Source organism: Toxotes jaculatrix, chromosome 12 (genome assembly GCF_017976425.1).
Source record: "Toxotes jaculatrix isolate fToxJac2 chromosome 12, fToxJac2.pri, whole genome shotgun sequence".
NCBI classification, from domain to species: Eukaryota; Metazoa; Chordata; class Actinopteri; family Toxotidae; genus Toxotes; species Toxotes jaculatrix.
The window spans coordinates 22,876,305-22,898,039 of record NC_054405.1 but is presented as its reverse complement, the minus strand read 5'-3'; the positions used below and the strand labels follow the sequence as shown (position 1 = coordinate 22,898,039).

Sequence of the window (21,735 nt, the reverse complement as noted above, 5' to 3'; positions counted from 1 at the left end):
CGCCATCGGCGCCATACTGTTTAGCATACTGGTTTGTTATTTTTGGATGTAAAATGACAAAGTTGTGCCTTTGTCAAATGATGGGAACATAGACACCAAAATTTGCCACTGCCGTTTCCCTGGTTATTGATAATTGTGCTGTTTCAATCATTAATTGCCCAATTTTATAGTTTTCCCCTGTTCCTGCTGGGGTGTTAGCATCTGACAACATCTCCCATCTGCCTTACACACAGGAGAGCTGTCAAAACCTAACTGGGAGCTGAACATAATGAAAGCTGATTAATTAATCCTTGTGTTACCTTTTTTTTTTTTTTTTTTTTTTAAACCAGCACTTGCCCATTTAGCCTTGTACATGAACAGAAAACCACTTGTTCAGCTTTAGAAAATACTAATAACTAAAAACTTAGCAAAGAACACGCAAGCTAGCCCCAATAATTGTAGTACTACTGGCCTAAATGTAGTGTGGGCCAATGCTAAAATGTTAGCAAGAGTGTGTGTTAAGGTGCTGGCTTTGAGTCAACATATATTAAGTGTTAACTCAATAAAAAAACCCCAAAGTATTAGCATGTAGTCTCTATACACTCAATAGTACTATGCGCTAAACTGTTAGCATGGAGTGAACTCACTCAAAATAATGGTAGCAAGAAGTTAGCTATTGTTCCAGATAGTGTAGGCGCGTGCTAAATAGAGTTAGCATGGTAAACAGGCCATGTACATGGCTTAATTGTGGTGTCCATATTCTCATTATATCAAATTATATCCTTTCATCCAAAAGCCAAGGAATGAGAATCATGTCCTTTTTTATATTAATGTAGTTTCACAACCAATGCGCTAAAATGACGGAGTAAAATGCCACTAGCTCAATCCAGTATACTTCAAAGTACTCCATGTGTAAGTTGCATGTTAGTGGAGAATCGACTAAAAAACTAATTAGTCCGTATTTGCTCCACTACATCCTCAGTGGAAACATCCATCACAAAGCCAGCATGTTGGTCACTCACTGGGAGCCAAAGAAAGAGGATAAGACTGGAGGGTAGCTGTGCGTTTTTAAGTGAGAAGTGGGTCTTAGCTATTAAGACAAATCATCTATGCGATGTCTAAACTACTGAAAATCAAATGAATCTCTCTTCATGTCACTACAATTACTAACTAAAGTGCCTGACAGTCTTTGGTTTACCAACCCTTGGGAGTTGAAGTATCACAAGCCATGTCAGAAAGCATAAATAGAAGAAAAAAAAATGCTTTCAAAAACACATATAGAAAAGAATCAGCATATCATTCTGGATGTGATCATCTTCAGAGTCAGTCTCACAGTTCATCATCTTACAATAAACCTCTATACACACATATGTCAACAACTTCATCAAACTTCATCAAACCCTGAGCAAAGAGGTTGCACTTAAGACTTTCTATAGTAAAAAGCTACCAAGTGACAAAGAAAACCTGTTAAGATATGTGTACCATGAATGTCAGGGAGCTTTATTAATTCTATCTGAGGGATTCTCCGGTTTAGGATCAGAGGCTGTTTATGTGCAACATGATGTTATGTGGAGCAAACTTTCGGCTTATGTCAGGTGAAGGTTTGTTGGTAAATAAAGAAAAAACTTTAAATAACAAAAAAATAAAATACTTTTGAAGATAAATATAGGCAAATGTTACTGAAAAAAGTGGAATGTTAATGTTCCATCTCCACTCTGTCAAAATAAGAGTCCTGGGCAAATTTTAAACTGACCCTTTGAATGCCCAGAAAGCAATTCTAGGAAGAGTCAAAAGGGGACTGAATTTTTCTGCAAAGCTCAAACTGTCATGACAGGTTACTACACCTCAAAACATTTTATGTGATGATGGTTAAATTAAAAAAGATAAAAATACTGTTTCAAAGGCTTTTACACCCAAGATAAAACAAAAATGGAGTCCTGTCGGAAACACTGTTGTACCAAACTGTTTTAGGTAGTAAAATATAAATAATCCTTCATATCAGCCATGAGTCGATTCAGTAATACACCTGTCAAAGCCTACCCCCGAAGCATACAAACAAAGCCATATGTCGGTTTTTACAGAGTATTCAGTGGAAAGTGAGATAATGGTGGCTGAAAACTGATATACATGCATCTGAAGGCAGCAGACTAAACAAGGGATATGCACAGATATGCACATTAATAGGAAATGCCCACCTAGGCCTACTAATCCCAACCGGCCATGCCTATGAACTGCTGAGTGGACAAGCGGATAATCCTGACGACAGATGGCAGCAGAGAGGAGGGAGGGCTTGCTCTGCTCTGCCAATGCTCTCAGCAACTTTCTACGACTGCAGAGCACATCAGCCAAGAGACTGGGACGAGTTCAAATGAGGAGAATGGAGCAATATGGATGAAAGGAGAGAGGATGGAGGCCAGAAGGGAGGAAGCAGGTGGTAAGAAGGCGACAGCTGACATTCAATGAAAAGGAATGAGCTGCAGCTTTAATCTTAAATAAAAGAAATAAAAATGTGACAACCACTGCTTCTGACTGTAGAAAAAGTTTTTCTCTGTGGCTGTTTTTCCTTATGGTTTTATTTATACCAGTATATATATTTGGAGACAAGTAGATGTAAGAGGCTGAGGACAATAAAAACAGGGCATTAAAAAAAAAAAAAGAGAGTGGGAGAGTTTGGCTGAAAGCAGAACAAAGAGCCTGGGATGTTTCCAGTAACCGTGGTCCAGTCAACCACCGACAAAAGAGGCCTGCACTCTCCTGGGCTCCAGCCAAACCAGACAAACAAGCCCATCATTCAGCAGCTCGTCTCTTCTTACTCCCTCATCCTCATGCTGCTCGTCAGCAAACAGACTGTCTGTCTACCAGTAAGAAGACTCATCACCTTTCTGGTCCAATGCTGTTCCCACGAGGTGGATGCCAATGTGTTTGCCATAGACGAGTGCAGGAACTAACAACAAGATCCCCACACAGGGCACAGTAACACTACAGAACCCATAATGCAACAGAGGGATACTGGTCCTGTCAGCAGTCTCAATGCTTGATAGTTGAAACTGGGACTTTTTCAACAACAGGGGGTTCTTACAATGAACTGCACTTTGACCTCATCAGCAGTTGTTCTATGGATAAAAGCAAAATTATGCAGCAAACAGCAAAACTCCTTCTGATTTGTCTTTACTTGAACTTAAATTTGTCAAAGCACAAGTGAGATAAGCTAAAAAAATGTTCAAAGTAAAACTATGCAACATTTGTCGTGTGGAGTTTGGATAAAATACTGAGGTGTGGATCAATTAGATATGGCTTGACACTAGTGTTGTATAGATGCACAGCAGTCTGTTTTGCATAGATTGAATTGGCTGGACATAAAAAAAAAAAAGGCCATTAATGAAATCTTCAGTAAGTTCAGTATAAAGCTTGAATGACCATGAATATTATCCAAGGAGTTAAATTAACCCCAGGATCGAGACTGTGTAATATTTTGAAAATATTATCTTCTATTAATTATGTGATATGAAGAAATAATATTCTCAAGATCAAAAGATCTAAAGCGAATGCCTTTAATTTAAATGTCTTCATGTGAATACAACAAAAAAATTGGTTTGCATGAAAAAAATGATCCTCTCAGGTCTAGTTATGATATCTAGATATAAGTTTTAAAGTTTTAAAACAATTTTTTGTGATTATATTAAAAACACAAACGTCTAAAAAAATGAAGTATATACAGCCCTGTGTGAGGTGCTCAATGCAACTCCTGACACACAAGTGTATATAAATCTCTGGAGCCTCAGGGAAACTAAACAGGTACTGGATGTCATCTTCTAACTACGTTATAGATCAGTTTCAGGAGTAATCAGTCCTGATATCCTCGATTTTTGTGGCTAATTGCTCAGAAATTTCAATCCTCTCTATTAGTTTGCCCTGATGAGCCACTGCTCACCATGCTGCTCTGACCTTGGCCCTGAGTTCGTCCCACATGAGGCATTACCATGTGCCCGTCACCCCCTCTGTGGTCTGACATGCAGATCTGACTGACTTTTCACTGGACAAAACAAATCTTCAACAGCCGTGACATCTGACCGGAAGCGAACCGGAAGCGAGCCAAAGACTCCCAGGCTGCCCTGCATCAGCTCTGGTGCTCAGCATGGCAGCGTTTCTATGGCAGCTGCAACGCTCCAGTGTCATCTAAACAATGACTGAGGATTCAAAAAAATGAATCTCTCAGTAGCAAGAAACCTAACTAACCCTCTGCTCTGCAGAAGTGGGTAAAAACCCCTCACATATACACACAATACAGACAGAATAAATTCACTGAACCGATCCTCTTAATCCTTGTAGGTTAGTCCAAATACATGATATTTTGTAACAGAGGGCTGTTGTGGTGCCTGGTCTGTATTTTTCTTAGGGTAATTCCTTTGAGGTCTTGACATGCATGTGTTTTATGCCAAGGACATCTTGAAAATTGACTTAATTTTGTGAAAATGAATAATGGTTCCCTCAGCCACTGGAGGATATTGCCAAAACTGAATTTCTTAAAATGCTAAATCTTGAGTGAACATGAGCACAGCATTAATTCACGGGGATAGGCTATAAACACAGAGCTAGCACCCTGTTTAAAGTGGATATGCTACTGGAAACAAAAGAACCTGAACCATACATCTGTGCTGGATGCTACAGTGAGGAATGTGGGATTGTAGCTGCTGATTTGCAAACCGATGCCACAGTGGCATGCTGTTTAGGAAACCAGAAACACAATGAACTGGGCTGAAAAGTCAGAACCTCAACATTACATCACATTAACAGGTATTAACAAATGTAGTTGTTTTTAGCTCTCATGCGGATGAGGTGAAATGTATTCCTCAAATTTTTTTCCTGCTAATACTGCCTGAATTTGCACCTGACGCTATTCCTAATCCTTCTTATCAGTCTGATTAGTGAATGGATGAGAGAGGAAACACAACTATCCGACATGTCACAGAGAAACCATAAAAATAAATACAACTTGGTGTAACAGCCACTCACTCACACACACACACACACACGCACTGTAACAGACCTTCCAAATCAGCAGAGGCTGTAAACACGGTAGGAGATAAGAGATAAGATAATGTCCGTCCACGGAAGCTCCTCCTCAGTTTCTGGTGCTTTTACTCCACGTTTTATTCTCAGTGAAGCAAACATGACCTTTCTTCAGCGTTGAAAATGTAGACAGGCGCAGGGTAGCACTTCAACAAGATCCGGGCTAGAGCCAAATCCAAAAACAACCAAATCGTCAAACTTCAGTAGTAGAATTAAATCAGTGGGGAGGAGGTCCACGTAGGCAGCGGATTTGTAACAGAGGAATTAAAGTGTGCGGAAAATGCCCAGGAGTTGTGGGACAAGAGCAGGCAGTCCTGGTGTACTACAGTACAATGGTGGGGTTTTTGAAACGTGTTAAGTCAAACTAGTGCCTTTGCAGAAGTAGTTGCGTTAGTAGCTGAGTGTGCGGCTCGAGCAAGCAATCGTGAACTGGATATCAATCATCCTTAGAACTGTCAGTGACACTGGCCACAGGAGACAAGTCAGGCTTACGGCTCCGTTTATAGAGACGGTAGCCCTTTCGGCAGAGCAGGACAAACCAGTAGACCTGCGGTGCCATGATGCAAGAGTTGCCCAGGTTGGCGGACAGCGGCAGGTGGAAGGGCACGCTGTAGAGAGGGATGCCGTAGTGGCTGCCGTACATCCAGTACATGTAGGGGAAGAGGGCGATGCGGCACATAAAGAAGGTGAACAGTACCATACCGCCATTGACCTTGTGCAGCCAGCAGTCCTGGAGGGCGAGCTGGTGGAGGAGAAAAAAATAAGAGGGAGGGATGGAGAGAGGATGTGGATGAAGAGAACTTTTAAAGTAGCACTAAAACTTTCCTGTTTCCTGGTGTTAATTGATCATCAAAATTTTGATGTCTCATCCTGAATTCAGATACTGTATATGATTTTTTTCTGTAAAACAAGTAAATTTCCGGGCTTCGACTGTTGTTGGCTCCTCTTCACCACTCATTACAAAGATCTTCCTCTTATGTTTGATGTGAAGGACGCTGGTCTACACAACAGAAATCAATGGGAATGAACACTGCCTCTGAGAGCAGTAAAAATGTCTGGCAGAGTTTCCCTTAGTGCTGATCCAGTCCAAAGGACGGCAGCATTTTTTAAAGACAGAGAAGAGCAGTCGAGCTTTGCTCTGCTCTTTTTCACTGCTGACACCAGATGTCAGCAAAGACCTGAAAGCCCATGGTCCACTGATTTCACGGGATACAAAGTAAGGCTCTTCTATTCTTAGATTACTGCTTTTCTAAGACACACTGCCTTCAACTATACAACACACATACGCTTGTCTAAGTATAAGATGTAATGCTCAATGTGTGGGTGGAACCAATGAAGGCATTAACTCCAGTGGATGGCTTAAGAGCCAGAGAGAGTGAACAGTGCTCCTTAGCTGAATGCTACTGACTGATGTTTTTCTTTTTTTTTTTTTTTTTTTTTTCTGGGGTGAGCCATGCACCTTAATTATTGATGGTACAGTGAAAAGCCACATCCCAAACGAAAGGGAAGGAGAGGCTCCGGTTTTTGATGATGCAAGGCCCTGCTTGTCACCTGAGCACATACTGTAAAACTAAAAGGATGAATGAATATTTTGTGCCCCGGCTGAGTGTTATAACACTGATGTCAGATGGCTCAACATCATATAATATATATACACATAGAGTATATATGTGAAACATACTACTGCATTTCTACATTATATACATTTGAGGTGACATATGACAGTATCTCTGATAGCCTTTTTGTACTTCTAAAACATACCTACGAAAGAAAGAGGCCTTTCTTTATACCATGAATGGTATTGATTACATATCTGAATATATGGTTCAATCCATTTAATTAAGAAATGTGTAGTAGAAGTAGTAGAGCGGTAGATAAATAAATTAAAGGAATCGCTTGCTGTGCTTGGCACGCTTGTAACCACAGAGTCATTCTGCACGCGTCCTCTATTTGAGGTGTTTTTGACCAAAGTATATTCTGCGCATGTTACTCCACTTATGGAACATAGTAGTGTTTGGTTTTTCACACACAGTAGACCTACTGTGGTACATGTCTTCTGCATTGGTTAAATAACAAAGCTGTCAGTGTGCACGGAAAGCAAGTCAGTACAACACACTTTTAACTGTCGCAGTAACTGGCCATTAATAGTTCGTAAGCCAGACTTTGTGCTTTAGTTTGCAGCTTATGTCAGGGCAGACAAACACATGGCAAAATCTATACTTTACACTTTTACTCTTGTTTTCTTATTTTGGAGAAGCTAGAAAAAGACACTCTCCTCTAAACTCTTTATGTGCCACTCTTATTAGAGCCCCAATGCACACAGTGTCGGCCTATGGACACATTCACAGCTCAACAGGCCTAAAGCGCCTGGTTATGGTTGCTAAGCTAAGACTGGAAAATCACTGTTCATTTAGTAAATGATTGCCCAACTTGTCTGTGGGGTAGCTGTCCTGTCTGGCAAAGTAACGATGGGTTTAAGATCTCTCATGTCATTCCAGTCTTATAATGTTTACATATCCTCAAGACCTGTAGCTTTGAAGATTTTGAATAAAGGGGCGTAGAATACATGAAAGGTCTATGACTTCCCAGTTTGAGTGTGGTGGATGCACACGTGTATTTGCTGCCTCACCTGAATAAGTATCTTCCCCAGGGAGACAAAGGGAGTGCTGAGCTCGGTTAGAAACAAGCAGCCAATGAAGAAATCCCCCTGGTCCTTTCTGAAGAACTGAGGAACAGACAAACAGAGCACACACAGGGTGAGCAAACAAACATAAGCATGGAAACAAACGCAGCTGACATTCAAGGACAACTTCTGGAACACTCTGGACCTGGAACGGTAAAAAAGGCTTCAAAAGACATGGAACAACATCAGCCTTTAAACACACGTGGCTCAAAAGGCTGATTCGGATTAAGCCAACCTATTATATAAATGTTTGCCTTTAAATGTGAGCAAAAAATAAAAATATTTAATAAAAAGTACTCATAGTGTCTCCTCAATATTTTATTCTATACATTCAGTGCTTAAGGGTGCTTCTCATGGCTGTTGGTCCTTTGTGAAGCCAATTTGAGACAGTAAACAAAACATAACCTGAAACAAAGCTTCGCTTCAATAGCTCCGTGTTGTGCGTTGAAAGAGGATGTCAGTGTGGATCTGTTGTGGTAGGAAGAATTGGACAGGATCTGGACAGCCTCTCTTCGGTTATCAATCAACAGCAGGACTGAAACAAAGCTAAAGCCAACTTTTTTTTTTTTTTAAGCCGAGGATGGCTTCACTTGCCTCACCTGCTGTTGCGTGTTACTGTAAGTCTGAGTACCTTAAATCAAAACTGCATGAACAACATCTGATTTATGTACAGGTTTGGTGCAAAAGCAGGTAGAAGCCTGATACCAGCAGGTTACGACTGTGTCCCATTTCAGGGGATGAATGCTCCTAGACAGCCCCATGAAGGTTGTGGCTTTGGAGGACCTGAAAGCCAGGCTGAACCTGGGATACTGAAGGCTACAAAGAACACCTCAGTTTTGTCCTCAAAACTGGGGCAAATAAAGTGCTGCTTTCAGGAAAGCCTTTGTTAGGGTCTGTTATGATTATGTGGTCCAGAAACGCAGACTTTGGAGAACTGAGATCCATGAAAGGAGTCTTTCTTGATCGACACCAGTCCTGGCAAGTCGGCTAAAAACATCCCTGTGTAACATTAAAACAGAGCTACATGCTAAAGACTCTGTAAGTATGTATTTTTAAGTAAACACTCTCAACAGTCAGCTGAGGTCTGATAATCTCTTTGGCAATGATGAAACGACAAATGCGTGCATGTGGACAGCGACCACATGTTCGCATGCACTGACGTATTGTAGTGCATGTAAATTAGATTTGGATGGACTAAATTTAAGGCTCACTATCCGATGCTGTTGGGTAAACTCCTTTAGCTGATGCTTGTAAGATAATCTCGGTGTCATCTGTACAGTGCCACAACCACAAAGGCACATGTCTTACTCTACCGCAGCTTCAAGATGGCAGGGACGAGGTGGGCTGGGGCAGAGGAGGAAGTGATGTCCTGTACATAAGTAATGAATGAAGCTTTCAAATATTGACCAGTGGCACAGTGCTGTGTGGTTAGAGAGGCCATCCTAGAATAGGTGAGTCAGTCTAGATGGATAAAGAGACTCCAGACAAAAGACCAGTACTGTCTGGTAGCCTAGCTTGCTGTGTGCTAGTGATGAATAAAGCATGAGCGGCTCCAGACGTGGCCTTGCCATCTGCCCATGAAAGAATGACGGTGTCCACAGAGGGGAACATTACACCACGCCTAACAAACTACCTGGCTATGGTACCCACCCCCACCTGCCAGGGGCGTGTGTGTGTTATCTTTGTACTACTGTATGTTTATATGTGCCTGAAATGCTGCACGAGACATAATTTGAACCTTACCCTGCTCAAATTTTCCTCTCAAGCAGATATTAATCAACAAGCTATGCTGAAAAACTCTGCCTCTGCAGTTTTCAACCTAAATCCTATAACTGTGAGGTGAGAAATGTCTGATACAGTCTGATATAATCTCATATGAGTCTAAAAAGTGACCTGAGTTGTGATCTGCAACACAATATTCCCATGCAAACCCCAAATTTTCCTGCAGCCACCAAAAACAACAAGAGTATCTGTAATTGCTTGTGCATCTGCCCAGGGGTTAATTTGAATTTTCTACAGTAGCACATATGCAAATTAGATGAGTTTACAACAGGAGAGTCATGGTTAGCCGCTGGCTAAAAGGTTGACATGAGCATAAACTCAATCTCACGTACCACTACATGCTGTCAACCTGTGAAAACCCAGCAATCTTGACCAGTTGTTGATGCTAAACCTGGAACCATCATTAAAAAGCTGAGTATAGAGCTACAACATAATGAGCAGGTGGTGACAGCAAACTAATTACAACAGTCCAGACGTGCTTCTTCCCAGCCACGTCCCAGATCTCCCCCAGCTCCCTCTGGGGTGTCCTGAAGTATTCCCAGTTCACATGTGACATGTATTCCCTCAGGTGTTCTAGGTCTGCCTTGAGTTGTCCTCTTGGCTGTACGGACCCACTCTGACCTCCTCATCTTATATCTAAAAATATCATCTGTTTGATCAAGTACAATGTTGATCATGGAATTTTAATATCTATCAATGTTATGGATTACAGGGGTGCTTTTCCTACGATGACATGGCCAAATATCTATTAGTGGATAACACTAATCAACTAATCGACATCATCTAAGCCAAAGGGTTCGGTGTGTTCTTCCTCCTGCGTGTCACCGGCCTTTAACAGCGTGCTGGATAAGTCTACCCGCTCTTGTGTTACCCAGGCAAGCCCAGAGTGGCATAAAGCTGATGAGTGAGGGAACAAGAGGAGAAACAGAGGGAGGGGTGGTGAGTTTAGAGAAAAGAGAGGATGACAGCAGCTGGAGCTGAATAATGTAAGGTAATGTGATCTCATATTGCCTCTGACTGCAAACAAAGGGCCGGGTTTCCACTGCACCTGGCCTGCTAACCTGGGATACTACTTGGAAAGGAGGGTGGCCGTGTTACATACTCTGTAAACTCCACAGGATATAAATACTATAATTACCAGGTTGAAGGCTCCTGAAGCGAGTGACTCCAGTTCATAATAAAATATATGTTTTCTAAAGAAAATCTAAGGTTCCAGGTAAATTTCTGTATAGGACATAAAAGTAGGTCATTAATCAGAACATGGAGCGCTTCTACAAACTTTCTCACCTGCTTTTACAGGAATTCACTTTGCTGCTCAAAATGTGAGACAGTGGACTCACTGCCTGCTTCCTCCGTCGCCCTCACGTAACTGCTAACTGCATATATTCGTCCATTCAAATCATTTTTTTCCGAGCTTTGATGTTTATGTGCACTGAGAGCTTCTTGACATTCCACCAACGCTTCTATCTCAGCAGAAAACAACCTGCTGCTTTCGTTCTCTCTTCCTGTCCAGTCTTAACGCGCAAGACCCTTTACAAAATACTTACAATACAAGGACGTAAAAGAAAACAATGAGGAATAATTTGTTGCTATTTGTTCAAAGACATGAATCATTAATAGCTAGCTTGCTGTTCTCTTCACTTTCCTGCTATTTATTCCTTTGAGGCCTGAACACTTGTTATCCCGTTGAGCTGATGGAGTTGGGCTGTATCATTTCCTCCCATGCACCACACAGTAAATAAGTGAATTACATCCATTTAAAACGGATCCCTTTATGGTTAGAGTTTGACCAAGAGATCAGTTTTAAAGTACTAGGATTATGGCTAATCAGTAGCTGTAAACCATGTGTACTCAGTGCTGTTGAGTCGAGATGATCTGGTTGTGTAAAGCAATCCTGAGGTACTGTACACATAACACCGCAGAGAGATGATATATGTTTTGAGGAGCAGGTGGATTAACGCGCTAATGCACTTCATGTTATGTATATCTGACATCAGTGCAAACCACTCTCCAAAGCATAACACTCGTTTAATTCAGATGTATTGGATTTCCCAAAATTCCAGGCCGTCTCTAAATCTGAACTTCTGTCAATACAGGTTGAAAATTACTTGATAGATAATCCATGACAGCAAGCACCATATATACTTTTTTTTGTTGGCACTTAAGTAATCATTAAGAGATAATGCAGTTTAAAGCAAGGATTGATTTAAAAACAATGGACTACATTATAGATCAGAGAAATAACCGCTTTACTGGCAGCAAACAGTATCAAAAGAACACATGATGTATTTTTTATGAAGAGTGAGTTTCACCTCGCTTCAGGCTGATTTTTTTTTTACCCTATTTTTGAGAATAACTGCACACAAATAGGGAACTGGCGTCACTGTCACACACTGAACAACCCCATGAGATCCATGACAGTTGTAGTAAACAGCCAGTAATCCCACAGCGTCGATGACGATTGTAATGAGTGATGCTAATCGTTTTAGCTTGTGCACTGCATGAGAGCGAGTCGGGCCAGCAGCTGATTCAGCAATCCCTCACCATCGTCACCAGTATCACCTGCGTTCATTCAGCTTTCATCTTAACTGTCACTCACCAGCGTAACAGGCAGCAGGATGGTGAGCAGGGCGATGTGATGCAGCACCAGCAGGAACTCTTTACGGACGAAGGAGTTCACGGTCCTCAGTGAGTGCTGCTTGTAGTCCTCGTGCCCCTTGACGCGGAAGCGGTAGTAGTGACTGAGGTACATGGCGAAGATGTCATATGTCATGTAGGGCACGCCGTACCATATGACAAAGTAGGTGGCCAGCCAGTGCCTGAAGAGGAAAAAAACAAAACACATTTAAACGCTCTGCCTCTGTGCACAGTGACTCTATGTGAAATGTCGGTAAAATATTTAGTATGTGAGCCATCTCAGTTTAGCATGTTATCATGCTAACGTTTGTAAATTACCACTAAAAACAGGGCACAGCAGTGAATGTTGGGGATAATATTAGTTTTGAAGGTATTTGGTCATAAGCCAAAATGATTACAAATCCATCTGAAGGGAACATGAATCCGTCTGTACAAAATTTCATTCAATCTGTCCAACAACTGCTAAGACATCCAGGCTGGCAAAACAAAAAAAAATGTACAATGAAAACTCAAGCAAAAGTACATCAATCCCAAAGTGGGAGTTCACAGAGAACATCTGAGTCAGTATCTCAAATATATCAAAAGTACCCAAACAAGTGGTGAATTTCATGAATACATAACCTGTATTCACTCCTGGTGTAGTACAGGCCGAGGTCAGTACGTGCAGAGCCCTCCCTCATGCATCAAGCATATGTCAAAGCCAAAGAAAATGTGTTTTGTCACGGTGGATATTTTTATGCTTCCTTTCATGTCATTACAACTTTTTTTTGTCTTTGTCTATTTTGAACCATTTTTTAACATTTTAACCTGACTACAGACTGTAAAAGAAACACCGTCCATCTAAATACATCTCTGCTTTGGAGTCCTTTCGCAGGCATTACTCTTTTCATCAGTGCTGTTTGCTAATGTCCTTGGACTTACATGTCATTTGTGCATAATTATGATTTTCCGAAGCAGACCAAATCTACCATCTCACAGCCAATGATGAGTTAAGGCTAAGGTTTAAATATTACCGTTACATTTACATGTACTTTGTGCCAGTAGGCTATCGGGCATATGGTAAACAGAATGACCTTTAGTTTCAGCAGAAGTTAACACACAGACGCTTGCTTAACCTATATGTCTTCCCTGAAACATGCAAGGCCATAAGGCAGGCTTATGTAAGTACAGTATAATACACAGCCTGGATGGCTGTAGCACGCTAATGAGCACCGATTACCGTGATGGTTAATTATGTGGACAGAATGGAGTAAAGCTGCAGGCCAGAGCTGAGCTACTGACCTCTGACCTCTCCCTGGGTTCTTAAGGTCAGTGGATGGAGATTAAGATCAGTAAGGCAAAACAAACAGCTCAGGGAGGAGTGACGGCTGCTCGACTCCATTCTGTGGTGGATATACTCGCTGTGTTGAGGGCAATGGAAAACACAGATGGACGGCTTATGGAAGCACACAAACAGAAACACTCCTCTCTGTATGAATTTGTATACTTAGCAGTACACATCCTATATGGTTCCTCTATGCTCTGTGCTGCACCTTCCAGCTGCTCAGACTACTGTTTTGTGATAAGCTCAAGGTACATTTAGATCAAGAGGAACCACTGAGCAAGGCAGGAATGATATAAAAACTAACTGTTCATTTGGCTAAACAGGTTAGCATTAGCATATTCCATTTCATTGTACGGGGTACAGTATGTGTAGCTTAGTTTGTCTGTTTTATGCTGTTGAGCAGTACTGTAGAACATCAGTGTTTGTGTGTACAGAAGTTATATTTTGCAGGTTACTGCAACTGAGGCAACGAAAGCTAAATGAAGAGACAGATTGTGATGGAGCATTAGAGTATTCATGGTCTGGCTCTGGACCATGTGTCTGATAAGCTCCAGGCCGTGTGCACGTCACAGGACAGCAGAACTGAGCAGCACCGTGGAGGACTTAAGCCCTTGTGGGTGAAGGGGAGCGGCGGTGGAGATTAGCAGCCTGAAACTCGGCCTGCCCGGGGCCTGGCTGCTGACTCAGTAGGATTAATAAGCTAGCATTAGCTTAGCGTCACACTTTCTGCATGGGGAGGCTAATGCTATGCTAGCACAAACTCGCTGCCAGGTGGCTTGGATGAAGGCAGCTAGTTTCTGAAACTTTCTGAACCTCACCATGATATTGAATAACATCCTGTCATGTTTCCAGCGTTTGAATCACGTGTTAAAATAGGGTGCAAATCTTTGATCTTGGATCCCAACATAAACCTGTCGCATTTTTATCATGACCCTGCAGGTACTGGTGAAGCTAAGAGAAGCTAAGAGCTAAGAGAGTGAAGCTAACAGAGTGTAATGACTGAGTGGGAAAATCAGGTGATTCAGAGGTGCACAGGTAACAACAAGTAGCCACAGTTTGATGACGGGGATTGTTGACATGGAGTCTAACCTGTCATTAATGACGTTGCCCCGGCATGACGACACAATGATGACTCCTGCTGTGGTTGCCATGGCGGCATGGATGGAGGACACCAGTCTGAGAAAAAGACAGACAAATAAAAAGACTGAGAGACAGAAAGGTGGTGTAAAATGACTGAGCCTGAGACATTCATGAACGTTAGTTAATCACACTGTGCACAGATACAGTACAACACAAAATCAGAATATTTCTGTTGGATGTTTTTAACCATGTCAGTGTGTCAGTGCACCACTTTTGCCCTGACTGAAATATCTTGCTTGTAGAGTATATTTTTATGTAAACTCCATGTTTAACACCGCTTTTAAACAAAACTCCACTTGTTTATTTATGTGCCAGTTAAACCCAGACTGATCAAACTTTTTTTTTTCTCGAGGTTATCAACATTTAAAACAGGGTGACATTTGGTGGTGGGGAAATAACCAACTGATATCTGATATTAAATGAAAGGCAGACTAGTTGGTAAAACTACCACACTGGTCTAACCCAAGTAATTATATTTGATTTTCAGGCCTCCTGATTGACAGCTCCACGAACAGGGCGCAGCATGATGAATCTAGGTCAAGTTTTAAGAGCGTCTCTTCAGGTGAGCCACTGGAGCAGTCAGATCTACAAGCTCAGTGCACCATCATGGGATTAGCAGTGCTCGGCCTCGACTTTCCTCGTCTATAAACAGACCTGTGACATAGGAGAACTTGGTACATCTCTATTTGAAGTGTCACTATGTGAGGTGTCGTAAGGCACCCATAGCATTCACAGGCCTCGTATCTATCTTAAGAGTATACTCCCAGGTTATGAACTTTTGGGATCAGTAACTTTACATCAAGGGCTACAATTTGAATGTTGAAAAAAAAAAACTTTATCGATGATACAGTGGCTGCATTAAAACTTGATGACTGTTCACTCTACAGTCAGAGAGACGCTGATTTTTTTTTATTTATGGTTTAACAGAGGTATTTTTTTGTTTGTCTATTATAAAACGGGATGCCGGATTATGTCACCGATTTGTTCAAACTATGAATGGCTGTTTATGCTCAGACGAGCTCTCTCCCTGGCTGTTCTCCAACTTGGCAGCACTGACAGTAAGCTGCTTTGAAATCAAAAAACATGTTAAGTTATTCCCCCGGCACTCGCTGCAGCCATAATACACAGTCGACCCTTAAACGCAGCACTGTGTTTCAGCGTGATGTAAAACTAAATGTTTCAACTTTTCTGATTTAAATCGTCCCCTACTCATCTCCACTTACAGCAATGAATGAAGACAAACACAGGTTACCTTGTGAAATTGCATCTGGTGGGACAATTACCCAGCCCTTGCTCATTGCGGATGAGAGGATTGTGTGGGCTGGAAAGAAAACTAATTTCAAATGTATCGGTATATAATTAATACTGTACAAGGAAAGCACTGTACACATTTGGGCCGAGGACTACTAATTCATTTTACCACCTGAAATGAATCATGTCGGTATAAATAGCCCATGTTTTATTCTTTAGTGCTGTACTCTTGAAACTACACTCTTCCAAATCAAACAGGGATTATGGAAGGAATCATGGCTCTGGAAGGTTTAGATTGAGTCAAAAGGTCAAAAGTCAGAAATACAATCATGTAAAGTATCTGTTTACTGTTAGTCAGCTGGTCTGTTCATCCAGCTTCTTAATATGTCCAAAGCTATGGGTTGGACAGCCACGAAATTTGGGTCAGACATTCATGATCCTCTTTAGGTCAGGATATGACTTTGACCAACACTATCATTCGGACCCAGCCTGACTCAGGCCCTGGCTCAAGTCTCGATTACGACAAACCGAGTGGACCAGTGTGTCCCTCTAGCGCAAGCAAAGCTTAAGACTTTAAGTCCTGTCTTAAATAATGACTAGTTTTACGAGACCAATAAAGACGGCTTTCTTTCTCTTTTTAACTTGTTATACTATGTCGCAAACGGTAAGCTTGCGAAACAAAGAGTGGATTTGTGTGGTTTCCTGCTTGAACCTGCTGTCCCCTCACACCAATATCCATGGGAATGCGGCCATGACACCGGCATCGGCAAGGCAACGGGGGGCCATGTGACCAGCAACTAGAAAACCACAGGCCTGAACTGGAAAATGCTAACTGGCCTCTCTCTCCCTCTCTCTCTACTTCCCCTACAAACGCTACCCTTGCCCCAAACACACATACACACATTTTACCCCCACGCCTCCCTGCCTGCAAGGGCCGTATGGTCGCATACTCTGTCACAAGACCCAGATTTTACACAGCCCATTCATTGTGTGTACGCCAGTAACCCCCTCTCTCTCTCTCTGCTGATGAAAGGTTGAGGTTGATGGGGTGAGGAGCGTGCGGAGGGGAAAAAGGGAAGAATGCCTTGCTGCCTTGTTCGGCAATGTTGTCTTTTCTTTCCTGCTGTGTCAGGCTGGAGAACAACCTCAGCTTCCCTTTCACTACAACCAAGTCTTCCTACTGACTGTTTCGTTAAACACAGACCACTTGCTCTTTCATGTTCTGTCACACACAGTGTCTGACAGTCAGGAGGGGTGTTTTTTTTTTTTTTTTTTTTGGCTCCTCCAGTAAATGGACTACGTAATCTGTAGTTCCACTGGTGGTGCAGCGGAGCAAAAGAAAAAGTGACAGCAGAGGCAAAAAAAAGGCAAACAGGGTAAAGTGCATTTCACGGCAAGAAAGACCTCTCTCTCCCTGTTAGAACCCTACAAATGGATGAACTGTTCCTTGCCAGTTTGGTAATTGATAGATTAACCAAGCACTAGTCGAAGCCCTAAAGGTGGGTAAACTATTGCCTGTAGTAAATGGTCATCATAAAGCAAACAACCAACCATACGGGGGGACAAATCAACATTCTGCAGGAGAAAATGATCAGTTCTGTCAAATCTAGAACTATTATTTTCATTATCAGCTAATGTGCAGATTATTTTCTTCATCGTCTTCAAATTTCGTGCTCTGTCTGACCAACAGTCCACTGTCCAGTGATTATTCAATTATCAAAGAATTTAAGCCTCATTGTGTGAGTAAACTGTGTACTGTGGGCTTTTAGAAAGGCATTAAGAGCACTACTGCTGTAAGAAACTTAAAAGGCATGCAGCTACTGTGGCCATGAGCCTCTTAAGCTAAGAGTGTGCCGGTGATGTTGAGCATTATAATCCTTTCTGAAGTCAAGCGTTGTTCGTTAAAGCAGGCTAAGGTTGCACCTGGTACTATATGAGATCCTCTTAGCTGATGTTATATTGGTGTTAACCATTTATCACTGCAGATAGGCGCGGATGTTTCAGCACTTCCTAAACATCACATGCCAATCGACGTGTGATTTTGTTAGTTCAGTCGTAACGATTCCCGCTGCTGATGCTGAGTACCCACTTCTCTCTTTTCCAAAGAAAAATGGACACATATAGGGAAGTTCTCGACGTGTGGCAGACCTCGCATCATATACCCATGTATCTTTAACTTAACATCCCGTGATAAGCAAATGCGGCCTTAAATTAAAAGCGGTATTCCCCCAATTTAACAATTCTGGAACAGTTTACTCATTATACTACTAAGCCAGAGAAAACACAGTGGTTCTGACAAGAGCTTTCCAAGGTGGAACTGTGTCTTCGTACAGAAAACAAATTTAGCTAACAATTTTGCAGGCGAGCTCAGTACGTCTGTTGCTAGTTGTCTTACTAGCAACAGACGTTGCTAGTAAGACAAGTTAGTAAATTGTTGTGCACTAAATAACCACAAACAGCTATCAAATGTGTGCAAATGATCTGGCCTTGGGACGTCAACATTTTCTGCAAATAAACAAACCAGAGATATGGAGTTAGAAAAACAAGGGCAGAGAGGGTTTAATACAGGATGTTATTACATTGCATTGTGGCAATCGTAGGACCAACTGCTTTAGGAGCATGACCCATCCCGGGAACTAAAAGTTAGGAACCTGCTGAAACTGTTCCACCAAAATCAAAGACACTAGCCTGATCCATGCATGGGATCTGTGTGTCAGTGTAGATGCAGCTGATATCAGAGGCTGGTTTAGTGGTGGAGAACAAGCAGCGTGACATCCCCTGAGGCACAGACGCTTGTAAGAACAACATTTTCCATTAGATGAGCATTAGTAAATTAGTAGAAAGCGCAATTCGGGAGCAGGGTTCAGTATTTTCCAGTGCATAGCTAACTCAGCAGTCGGCTCTGACCGGAGCTCAGGGGAGGATTAGCAAGAGTGACAGCCTACAAATGAGCATTGAACTGAGCTGTGCACATGTGAGCAAGTCACACTGACCCACACACACACTATATTAATTATTACTACTTTGCAGCTCAATACCCTTGAGCTATGAAGTTACCGCAAAAGCTGTGTATGAATTTAGTTTTGGTTAGTTTTTAATTTACACACATTTACTGTGTGTGTGTGTGTGCTGTTTGCCGATTTATAACAAGACATGGCTCAAGCCCAAGTTTGTTCACCTCTAGCAAAAAAATGTCACTTCCTATGTGGAGCAGCAAAGAGTCCCCTGGTGGATGCAGGGTTATAATGATGTCAGACTGAGTCTCAGACCACTTACAGGATGTGAACCATGAAGACATGCATGAACTTTTGAGTGCTCATAGTCACATTATATCCTTCAAAGACCAAATCAATTTCACACACACAGAGGCACAAGCTAAACTGCACTTCTTGTCGTATGTTTATCGGGATTCCGAGTGCATTCAGGATGTTTAAAATGTAATTTTTAACGGTATCACTATTGCACTATTCCTATTTTCTTAGAGGGACCCATAGTTTTGCTGTGGTATTTGCAAAATCATCATCATGTAAGGATTCTTTGGAGATAACGGTGCCTATTTTGCACAAGTGAAAATAATACCTCAAAAACACAACCTTTTTTTTTTTAAAATAAAGAAGTAATAAAATATCAAACAGAGAAAATAAAAATTCAGTGGTTCAATATGAATAATAGTCATTGTAGTATATTTAAAACAAACAAAACACATTAAGCTAACTGAATGAGCGGCAATGTTACTAGCTTCGGCCATCGCACGAGCTGAAATGCTATATATCTATGTATATAATATATATAATATATATGTATATATAAGCACAGTGTTAGGTGTTATTCTGTTCAGTTAACGTTATATAAAGTGATGAATAGAACCGGTTTACCTCTCGCTGACCAGCACCACGTCGGCATCGCTCCAGTGTTTGAACACACACGGCAGGATCCTCCTGAAGGCGAAGAAGAGACCGGGGAAAACTACGGCGCCACAAGCTAAAACTTGCAACATCGTGCCTTTATTTTCCTGCTAAACCCGCCTGGAGATCCGTATCTCTCCGCCCTCCGCGACTTTCGCCCGTTTACACGCGGCGCTGAGGCATTTTCATGCGGCCGGAGTTCGGTGCTTTTCACCGGGAACAGTCCACCATCCAAGCGTGTACACATACACACACAGACACAGACACACACGCTAATACACAAACGCACACACAGTGTGCTGGGGCTCAGCAGCAGCACCACTGTCGAGTTAAAGGCAAGGAAACACGCGGAACTTCCTGTGGAGATTATCACAATAAAAGTCTTGACCCGGCGCCGGAACAGATCTGGCAAAGCGGGGAAATTTAAAAACAGATTCGTGGCTTTTATTTTGAAGATCAAACTTTACTCAAATCGCTAACAAGATCGACAAATTTTAAAGCGAAGTGTTTGTGTTTTTATTCCAAATAATGTTTTATTTTACGACGAACCTACTTCTGAATATAAGCATAATAGTCAATAAATAAACCAATAAACTGTTATAGTTTTTTTAATTGTGGAGGAAAGTAACATTAGTACATTTACACAAATAGGCAACTGTAATTAAGTACAAATATTCCCATTTCAAGATGTTTCATGTTTTTTACTCCTATCTAACAGCTATAGTTATAGCTGTTTTTGAAAATATGATGCCTTTAATCGATTAAACTACCCAACCACATATACCAACAACTGAATCAATTAGTTGATTGATAAAAAATGAACTATTATGATAATCCTAAGTAATTTCTTGTGTGAAATTGCCAAAAATTTCATGGTTCCAGCTTTTTGAATGTGACAATTTACTGCTTTTGCTTTTGATAATATTAATAATTTTGAGGTTTGGACAGTTAGTTGGACAAAACAAACAGTGAAGGTTTAATTTTGGGCTCTGGGTAATCGTGATGGGCATTTTCTAGTTATTTTCTGAATTTTTATCAGAGCTTCTTTATTAAAATCTGCTGCGACTGGAAATTAGACTGTAGCAACAGAAACCCTGAAAAACAGTGAATATGTCTAAGTAGGTCTGACAGACCTCTAGTCCATCCATGCTAAGCTGAGACTATCAGGCATCAGATCTTGCTATCAGCTGTCAAGTAAACGCTCCCTTTAAAGTCAATTGACCCGCCGTCACTGGTCTCGTTGGGTAGTGTCTGATGGCGGCTTGTTAAAGAGAGCCTGGCATCAAGATTCACCATGATGCAAGAAAGCTTCCATATTGTGGATGTGACACCTGAGTTACATCAAAATTCTGAGTATCACTCAGAATTTTCTTTTGTTTTTTTGCTGAAATGTTAGGGAAAATGGCTTTCTAAACATACTCTATGTTGTGTTTCTTTATTGCCATCATCACCGTCATAAAGACATAGTTAGTTTCATTTCCTCTGAAAAAGTGAAGCAGTGAATGATGCCTCAGAGAATTGAAACCCAATACAATTCAAAATGTAAAGATATGACCTTAGTTCATCAAATATATGTTTGTTTTTTTTGTTCTCGCAGTGACCCTTTCAGTTGCCACCCCACTGTGACTACAATAAGAAACACAATCCTTTATGAATTGTGTAGTGCAGTGGTAAGCAATCCATTTGCTTTCTTAAAGTTTTGTTATCAATGTGAGCCAGAGTTGATTTTTATCTTGACACCAGTGTTGAGGGCATGGTGCAACAATAACTCCCTTTCAGTCCTGCGTGATCTCAGAACATCAGGCATAAGCTTAGGTCATCATTTATTCACATTAATGTTAAAACACTCAAAAACCCACAGATTCATAAAATCCTGGTCTACATCATCACTAATTCTGAACTGCTGGACTGTACCAATACCAAATTAGGTCAGACACAAAATTTTATAGGGCATTAATTAAGCT

At 41.4% G+C, this 21,735-nt stretch overlaps 1 protein-coding gene across 2 annotated transcripts; it reads right to left on the bottom strand.

The window, feature by feature from the left end:
• Positions 1 to 207: 207 nt before the first annotated feature.
• tlcd3a (TLC domain containing 3A) lies at positions 208 to 20,051 on the bottom strand. 2 transcript variants are annotated; one of them, XR_005895005.1, is made up of 6 exons: positions 19,742 to 20,051; positions 14,565 to 14,651; positions 12,114 to 12,333; positions 7,679 to 7,774; positions 2,497 to 5,791; positions 208 to 2,459 (listed from the first exon to the last, which is right to left on the bottom strand). XR_005895005.1 is itself a non-coding variant. In XM_041051479.1 (5 exons), exons 1-5 carry the CDS (start codon positions 19,861 to 19,863, stop codon positions 5,486 to 5,488), a joined length of 831 nt encoding a protein of 276 aa, XP_040907413.1. In that variant the 5' UTR covers positions 19,864 to 20,051; the 3' UTR covers positions 208 to 5,485. The 2 variants fall into 2 exon arrangements, 1 of the variants encoding a protein (XP_040907413.1); XM_041051479.1 differs by having other exon boundaries at positions 208 to 5,791.
• Between the last annotated feature and the right edge of the window lie 1,684 nt (positions 20,052 to 21,735).

Excerpts from the sequence above, each read along its gene's own strand:
- tlcd3a (XM_041051479.1), bottom strand. The coding sequence starts at position 19,863 with ATGTTGCAAGTTTTAGCTTGTGGCGCCGTAGTTTTCCCCGGTCTCTTC. Across the intron at positions 14,652-19,741 it reads GTGGTGCTGGTCAGCGAGAG|ACTGGTGTCCTCCATCCATG; the intron begins GTAAACCGGTTC and ends TCTTTTTCTCAG. Across the intron at positions 12,334-14,564 it reads GGCAACGTCATTAATGACAG|GCACTGGCTGGCCACCTACT; the intron begins GTTAGACTCCAT and ends TTTCCTCTTCAG.